This window comes from Notothenia coriiceps, unplaced genomic scaffold, assembly GCF_000735185.1.
Source record: "Notothenia coriiceps isolate Sejong01 unplaced genomic scaffold, NC01 NC01_scaffold00006335, whole genome shotgun sequence".
Taxonomy (NCBI): Eukaryota; Metazoa; Chordata; class Actinopteri; order Perciformes; family Nototheniidae; genus Notothenia; species Notothenia coriiceps.
Window position 1 is genome coordinate 6,260 of NW_011339036.1, and position 8,980 is coordinate 15,239.

Genomic DNA, 8,980 nt, shown 5'->3' on the forward strand with positions numbered 1-8,980 from the left:
TAATTTAAATATTTTTGCACACTTATTCCACTTATTCCTAGTGTGCCACTGGTTACGGTGCCGCGTGCCAATGCTGGCACGCGTGCCAGGGGTTGCCGACCCCTGGTCTAGACCAAATGTTCTTCTAGCATTGCTAAGATCATGTATGTGGCTTTACATGCTGGTTAATTAACAAACCAGTGGTAATATTGTTGTCATTCTACATGTTCTCTCCAGGTATGCGTGTGTATGTGCGCCTGGCCGCCCACCTGCGGGGTCGGGTCAGTGGCCTGTGTGGTAACTTTGATGGGGACACAGAGAATGACTTTACTACGCGTCAGGGCATCGTGGAGTCTACAGCCGAGCTGTTTGGTAACTCATGGAAGGTCAGCCCCTCCTGCCCTGACGTCGCAGACCAGGACCTCAGAGACCCTTGTGCTGTGAGTTCAACCTGAACCTTTATTAATCCACGAGGGGGAAATTACTGACTTACATGGCGATTTGCCAATACATGAGACCAACTCCTCTCATTTGCCTTTCTCAGCTGAACCCCCACAGAGTGACCTGGGCCAGGAAAAGGTGTGCAGTCCTGACTCAGGAGCTCTTCTCTAGGTGCCACCCTGAGGTGCCTTTCCAGCAGTATTATGACTGGTGTGTCTTTGATGCTTGTGGGTGAGTGAACGCACCGATCTGTTTACATTACATGTGCTTATGCCAATGGGGTCGATAGAAACAGCTTTTTTTATCAGCATCTCTTGCACTGGTTTTACAAATGTTTTTCCAAACTTCCAGGACTTTGCATATTTTTGTCAATGTATATGGGAATGTGTGTACGATAAGTAGTACTGCCTGCTGATGGAAAATGTGTTGCTACAACCTCATGCTTTTGTGTACTAGCCTACATTACATAACCCTATTTATATATGCGTTAAATCCCTAAAAAACACGAATGCTGGAACAAAAGTAACAACAGTAACAGTAAAAGCCTCTAGTATCAAAATACACTACAGGGTTCAGTGGAATATTCATTATGTAAAGATATCTCCATCCTAAACATGTAGTTTCCTAATCACGTTGAATGTTCATATTTTACTCAATCATCATTTATTATTTTGTGTGTGTTTTAGCTGTGACTCAGGAGGGGACTGTGAGTGTCTCTGTACAGCCATTTCTGCCTATGCTGAAGAGTGCAACCATAAAGGGGTCTACATCCGCTGGAGGTCCCAGGAGCTCTGTCGTATGTCACACAATGCGCACACACGCTCACATCTTACTCCCGTCTTTCTGTAACTTCATTTCTTCTGAACTGGTCTTTTTATGATACTCGTATTGTTTCCCTCATTCCCTGCAGCTCTGCAGTGTGACAATGGGATGGTGTATGATCCGTGTGGTCCAGCCTGCTCTTCCTCATGTCCCACTGTTCAGCGGAGTCCTCACTCCCAGTGTGGCACTCTCTCCTGTGTGGAGGGGTGCTTCTGCCCTGCTGGCACGGTCCGACATGGTAAGTCACATTTACTAAAATTAGACAAATTATTAATGATCAGATTGATATGGATATTCATGCTCCCCAATCAACCATTGGACGCACATATATATGCAGAGCTGCTAACTCTTACACATTGACCGAGGAGAGATAGACACTTTCACACTCATGCCAAACATACATTTTCACACTCAATAAATACACATTAGAAATTAGAACCTTTCTAAATTCACTGGATTTACCATCAATTGGCAGTTTACAAAATGATACATTAACAGCTGATATTACATTAAAACGGGTTATAGATGCAATAAATACGTTAAAAAATAACAAGTCCCCAGGTAGCGATGGATACCCTGCAGCAGGGGTTCCCAACCTTTTTTCCCAAGAGCCCCCCCAAATGACTCCTGTTGGAAGTTGCGCCTTTTTATGCCTTTATTAGCTACAGTAGTAACTTGAATTGTTATTAAAATTAATTAATCAATTTTTTAAATATTTTATTGTAATGTAGAGACAAGGCTTTTAGCGACAATCATGTATTGCGTTACAATTATATGTAGCAAAAAAAAAGAAAGTCTAAATATGATATTTGGGCTCAAATCATCTGAGGCCTGGGGCACCCCCTGTGCCCCCCAGGTTGGGAACCACTGCCCTGCAGAATGGTATAAGCTGTTTAGAGATGAAATGGCACCGATACTCCTGGCATCCTTCAATTGGACTCTCCAAAATAATAAGTTGCCGCCATCATGGACTGAAGCAATCATATCAGTCATTCCAAAACCGGGAAGGTCTGTGGGAACTATAGGCCTATTTCGATATTAAATGTAGACTACAAAATCTATACAACCATTATTTCTAAACGATTGAGCACCTTCATAGACGATTTAATAGAAGAAGACCAAACAGGATTTATGAGGGAACGTCAGACCCAGGACAATATCAGGAGCACACTGCATATAGTAGAAGTAGAAAAAGCAAAAAGGACAAAACAAGATACTTTATTGGTAAGCATAGAAGCAGAAAAAGCATTCGATCGGGTGAATTGGGCTTTTTTGTATACAGTGTCAACCTCTTTTAATGTAATATCAGCTGTTAATGTATATACGAAAAACATGTATAACACTGTAACAAAACATGTGGAGAATACAGCAATCATCCAACAGATACTCGAATGTAAAGTTACCATGCTGGAGGGAATATGGAACAGCAGAAGCAGATCATTCACATGTATTTTGGAAATGTCACAAAATAACAACGTTTTGGGGAATGGTTCATAGTACAAAAGATAATCGGATATGATTTCCACAAGAGTTTTATGATTCTTTATTTGGGTAATTTTACGGAAAATGATATACAACCGATGGCTTTCTTGCCGGCTATCAACAACACTTTAACTAAACATCTATCTCTTGGTTGTATATCATTTTCCGTAAAATTACCCAAATAAAGAATCATAAAACTCTTGTGGAAATCATATCCGATTATCTTTTGTACTATGAACCATTCCCCAANTCGGGAGTTTAAATCTCAATGGTTTCCTGGATTATCTTGTCCAATGTGTTTTTCTTCTTCTCTATATAATGTCCATCCTTTCCACTGGTTTTTGATAGTCTCAACCGATGTGTCAGTTTTTCCATTATGTAGATTTCCTCTATATCTCCATCCATTGTCCTTGGGTAGGGATCTCNAAGATAATCCAGGAAACCATTGAGATTTAAACTCCCGACAAGGGCTCTTTTGGACAGTCGTTTTTTATTTTACATTTTTATTTCATTTTTGAATTGCCCGTTGCGCCTTCACATGTGGATGCAAATTAAAATTGTATTTTTGTATGTCAAAGTGAAATGACAATATGTACGTTTGGAATTCATTGCAATTATTTTCAATAAAAACAAAGTAAACAAATAAATAAATACACATTTATAACTAATAATGTCATGACAAGAAAGGAGGGCACTGCAAAGTAGGGCTGCTCGATTATGGCAAAAATCATAATCTCGATTATTTGGTTCAATAATTGTAATTGCGATTATTAAATGCAATTATTCATTGACTTTGAAAACATCCATTTATTGGAGAAAAAAAAATGTGAACAGTATGTTTTTAACAGTTGATTACCCTGAACTTGAAGTATAATTCAACTGAAAAAAAAAAAGTAATAATAATAATACAAAAATAATCATTTTATTTCGATGACGTTGCTTTCATAATCGTTGCAAGCCATAATCGTAATCGCGATTAAAATACGATTAATTGAGCAGCCCTACTGCAAAGTCAGCTACCTTTTTGATTTTGATGCTTCATAGTACCGGTGTTAGGAAATGCCAAAAATGATCACAGATTCTTACAGATGATATATTAAAAAAGCACTGTTTAATGTGTGATGTCAACCACATTTTATATGGTAATAAATGTTTCCAGGGTAGGTGAGCTATGAGACATTTCATTTGCTGTCAGAGCACATTGCAGAATTACAGCTCAAATTACAATTTTATACATAAATAATTATTATAATACATATTTTCCTTTTGTAATTTGCTTACATTTCCAATGTAATCTTGTTTAGGACGACCCTGATTTTTGTCGTGTGAAGTTTAAAGTTAAATTACTGTAAAGATTTTGAGAAAGACCAAATTCTTTCTTCTCGTGCTACCCTCAGAACAAACTTGTTTGCCTTATAACTGTAAAAAGCTATGAGAAAAGAAGAATTGTCAGTATGTTTTCTGCTCTACAGGGGACAGCTGTGTAGTTCCTGTTCAGTGTCCATGTGAGTGGGAGGGCTCCATGTTTCCACCTGGAACTACCGTCACTCAACACTGTCAGAACTGGTCCGTCAATCTAAAGCCTGAACACATATCTTTTTGCTCCTTATAATGATCAAAATTGAAGTCAGAGTGGTGTATTTGCCTTTGTGTGTCCAGTTCCTGTGAGGCTGGTGTGTGGCAGTGTAAGGGTGTGGCTTGCCCTCCTGTTCGCCCCCCCTGTCTGGAGTCAGAGTTTACCTGTGCTGGGGGGCGCTGCATCCCCTCCCAGTGGGTGTGTGACAACGAGAATGACTGTGGTGATGGTTCGGATGAGATCTGCCTGTCCACCTGCGCTCCAGAACAATTCCGCTGCACCAGCACGCCAAGGTGAATCCTAACTCACTTTACTTATAAACAAGCTAACTTGAATGTGTGGAGATAAGGACGTTTTATAACTAAGGAATCAAAATGACCTATTATAAATCAACCCTTAGTTTGTAGGTTAGACTTGGCATTTCTAACCGACACAAATATTTGCCCTCATGATAGCAGTGTTTGTGTTTTTAGCCTCCAAAAATATTGTTCCATAATATTGCTCACTTCAAATAAATATACAGTACTTCTTAAATACATTTATAATTGTAAGAGGATGAATCCCATGTAAGCTAAACATTACATGCAAGCTACAACCCAGAATGTTAACGTGGTAATATCTATGATTCACATCAGCGTGTCGACGTTTTTGAATTAGAATGAATTTCCTGTAGTGAATTAACCCCAACATCTGCAGTGGACCCTGTTTGAACCAGGCTCTGCGATGTGATGGTCGCACAGACTGTGCTGACCAATCAGATGAGGAGTTCTGCGGACCCGCCACCCCCATGCCCCTGTGCCCACCTGGGGAGTTTCAGTGTGCAAATGGAAAGTGCCTTCCAGGCAGCCGTGTGTGTGATGGGCGGCTGGACTGTGGTTTCGCTGATGGGTCTGATGAACAAGGTCATCTGTCACTTATCCAGCAATATCACCTAACTGAAAACACTCAACAACAACAACACTTTATCAAAAGTATTCCTTTAACAATTAAAGGATGTCTTGTTCCCTTTGTTTTTACATGTGTTGAACTGTTCTTGTGTTGCTCCAGACTGTGGTGTGGTGTGTGATGAGGGGGAGTTTCTGTGTGCTGGAGGACGTTGCATTCTCTACCTCCATCGATGTGACGGACACGATGACTGTGGGGACCTCAGTGATGAGAGGGGGTGTGTTTTCTTTTCTGCTTACCTTTGGTATTTGGGATAGTCAATGGCTAATTGACATTTATTAATGTACTTTGCAGAGTTTATTCTGCTGAGTTTATGCAGCATACAATCTTGACACTTTCTATATTACCGGTAGTTAACCTCAACATACTGACAGTTACATCAAATAAAGGAGAATTATTTGCAAATATTCCTCAGCTAATATTGGTCGCAACATATACTTTAGTCTTTATTTTTGTTTTCATTTTGAGCATCATTCCCCCATTAAATGATGGATTGCACTTGATGATGTCATCATAGTCAGAGATGGGGGAAGTAGTCAGATCTCCTACTTAAGTAAACGTAGAACTGTAAGAATACTTAGAAGATAAAGTCCTTCATTCAAAATGTTACTCAAGTAAAAGTTAAAAAGTATTAGCACCAAAATATACATGAAGTACGAAAAGTTAAAGTATTGTGTTCATTATACACATTGGCACATTTCAGAATAATATATATCATATATTTTGATTATAATTAACGGTGCATTAATGTGTTTATCAAAACTGGGAAAGGTGCAGCTAGTTTGAAATACTTTGCAAACTGTAGGGTAGTTTTTACATTTTATTCCATGTGTAACTAAAGTATTTTTTAAGGGTTGTTTATGTTTCAAATCATGACTCCAAATTTGCAAAGAAACTAAAGGTATTTAATAAATGTAGTGGAGTAAAAGTACTGGATTTACCTCTGAAATGTAGTTGCAAAGTAGCAAAATATTTGACTCAAGTAAAGTTCAAGCCCACAAAATCATACTTAAGCACAGTACTTTAGTAAATGTACTTAGTTACTTTACACAACTGATCATAATCTCATTTGTTTTGGCTTACTATAGGTGTGTGTGTGCACCGGGGGAGTTTCAGTGCCCTGGGGACCAGTGTGTCCCTGCAAACAGAGTGTGTGACGGACACACAGACTGCCCCTCTGGAACCGACGAAGCTGTCTGTCCAAGTAAAGGTAGAGATCACAACACAGCATTTAATTGACTGAGCTTTAAGTTTAATACACATTTGCCCGTAGCCATCTCCCATTAGTGACCAAACCTCATCCTTTCTGTGATTGGCAGTGACCTGTGCTCCTGACCAGTTTGCCTGCAGTGACGGTACATGTGTCACCACCACTAAGCTGTGTGATGGAACAACAGACTGTCCAGGTGGAGAGGATGAGAACAGAACCAACTGCCACACTGCAACACCGTCACCCTCACCTGTCACCATGCCAACTTCAGGTAACAGTCATGATTGAGGAAGATTTTATTTTCAGTATTTAGAATTGTTCTTATACATCCCTGTTTTTCCAGCTTGTAGGTTCTATGAGTTCAGCTGTGCCACTGGTGGGCAGTGTGTGCCTCAGGCCTGGCGCTGTGATGGGGAAACAGACTGTATGGATGGCAGTGATGAGCAGCAGTGTACTACACCCTGTGGCCCTGGCCAGGTGCCCTGTCTGATTGGGGACCAATGTGTGGACTACCAGCAGCTCTGTGACGGGACCCCGAACTGCAGGGACGCCTCAGATGAGAGTATTGACAGCTGTGGTAAGTTAATGTAAAGTGATTCATCATCAGGCAAAAAATAAAAAGGATTTCTCTTAAGACAATGAGGATAATTCTGTCCCTCTGCTAGGCTCTACTCGGATCCCTCCCTGTCCAGGAAGCTTTCTATGTGACAACCGGACCTGTGTGAACATGTCGCAAGTGTGCAACGGAGTTCCAGACTGTCCACGGGGCGAAGATGAGTTGGTGTGTGGTGAGTTCTCATGAGATAGGAGAGGACAAAGGTTATAACCGGGGCGAATAGAAGAGATAAAGCATAGGACCTGACAAAATGTTTCAAATTGGAACACAGGGAATATAACTAAAACGAAAATGAAACAAAAGAAACAAAAGAAAAAAAATTGAAGAGAGTGTTCATTCCAATCTGTCAGATTCATACAGATTAATTTGTTTGGTATGTTTAATTTTTTTCCTTATTTTGCTCTGTCTAGATAAAACTGTCTCACCAGTGCCCCCTGGCAGAGAGAACACCACTCTTACCTGTCCTGAATTCACCTGTATGGATGGATCCTGTGTCCCCTTCAAAATGGTACGTCTGAGACGACATCATATTCAACAAGAACAACTGAAACTTAATACTAAGTTGGTAGTACTTAGGTGAAAGGTGACCTGGTAGTTAAAGATAAAATAGGGATATCATTCTATTTTGTTTAGAGGGACGACGTTAGAAAAAGTTTCAGTTGCATTGCAGTGAATCCGAAAATTAGGACATTACATCCCTGAAAGGTTTAGCAATCATTTTACATTTTTCAGAAAGTTTGTAAAGTGATATATGGACAACTATCAAATTAAACAAAAGAAGAATCAGTTGTGGTAGCCTTGTCTAATTAGCAAGGAAGTTGGTTGGCCATCACAGGCATGCCATTTATTAAACATGAAAACATTTCATTCTTTCAGTTTGTGTGTACAGACAGAGAGATCAAAATACTGTTTCCCACAATCTCAACGCAAAAAAAAAAAAAAGAAAGATATACAAATATGGATACAAATATGTATATACCGTAATTTTCGGACTATAAGCCGCGCCTTTTTCCCTATTTTTCGACGCTGCGGTTTATATAACGGTGCGGCTAATCTATGGATTTTTACAGCTAACGGCCAACACCTTTAACTCTATGGGCTCTATGGCCGGTCCGCGGACCCCCACCTTTAAGCGGCGGGTTCCAGCAGGAAAAGCTGGAGGCCGGAAAAGAGTGAGACAGGTAGCGCGCAAAAGTAAAAGTGGAACCGAGAGTGGTATGCCGCTGCTGCGGCTTATATTCAGGTGCGCCTTATAGTCCGAAAATTACGGTACATAGAATGCAGAATCCTGAAGAAATTGCTAGTGGGAATGCTTTATGCTGAAAAGCTGACGCTAAACTGCTATGCTAAAATGTAATGTGTAAGAAGACAGTGAAACATTTAGATTGAAATGATACATGAACACTGGGGGCTTGAATGTGTGATGAGAGAAGAAAAGAAAGTAAAAAGGCTTGGAAAAGCAGCAGAATATTTGAACTGCAAACTTTTGACCTAACTTGATGGCGAATGATCTGTTGCCATGCCAACGGCATTTGATGACATCCCATAATATGCTTAGATGCGTTGATGGCTGCTTGTTACCAAACCTGTGAAGTTTTGGGCCGTTTGGAGCATTTTCACTGAAGTTATGAGAAAACCGTGTTTCATGGTGAGCATTGTGCTGCCATGGCAACGGCAATTGAGGAAATCTCAAAACTGTCGCGTAGATGTCTTCACGGCTGGACTGTTAGCACACATGTGAAGTTTGAGCATTTTTTGAACATTTTCATAGGAGCTATAACGACATCGTCTTTTATGGCGAGGGATTCAATCCCCCAGCCGTTTCCATGGAAACGGCATATGATAACACCCCATAATTGACGTAGAGCTGTTGAGGGCTGGACCGTTAACCATTATCTGAAGTCTTGTG

The 8,980-nt window shown here is 40.3% G+C and overlaps 1 protein-coding gene across 1 annotated transcript in view; it reads left to right on the forward strand.

Moving 5' to 3' along the window:
• sspo (SCO-spondin) overlaps window positions 1-8,980 on the forward strand; it is a gene marked incomplete at its 5' end in the record, with an annotated part of 102,981 nt that overhangs the window by 2,695 nt on the left and 91,306 nt on the right. The window contains 11 exons of the mRNA XM_010769066.1: window positions 217-419; window positions 524-651; window positions 1,107-1,216; window positions 1,331-1,480; window positions 4,197-4,290; window positions 4,384-4,556; window positions 5,348-5,462; window positions 6,334-6,455; window positions 6,565-6,726; window positions 6,799-6,978; window positions 7,482-7,579. Coding sequence (XP_010767368.1) covers window positions 217-419; window positions 524-651; window positions 1,107-1,216; window positions 1,331-1,480; window positions 4,197-4,290; window positions 4,384-4,556; window positions 5,348-5,462; window positions 6,334-6,455; window positions 6,565-6,726; window positions 6,799-6,978; window positions 7,482-7,579 — 1,535 coding nt within the window. The remainder of the gene's footprint in view (window positions 1-216; window positions 420-523; window positions 652-1,106; window positions 1,217-1,330; window positions 1,481-4,196; window positions 4,291-4,383; window positions 4,557-5,347; window positions 5,463-6,333; window positions 6,456-6,564; window positions 6,727-6,798; window positions 6,979-7,481; window positions 7,580-8,980) is intronic.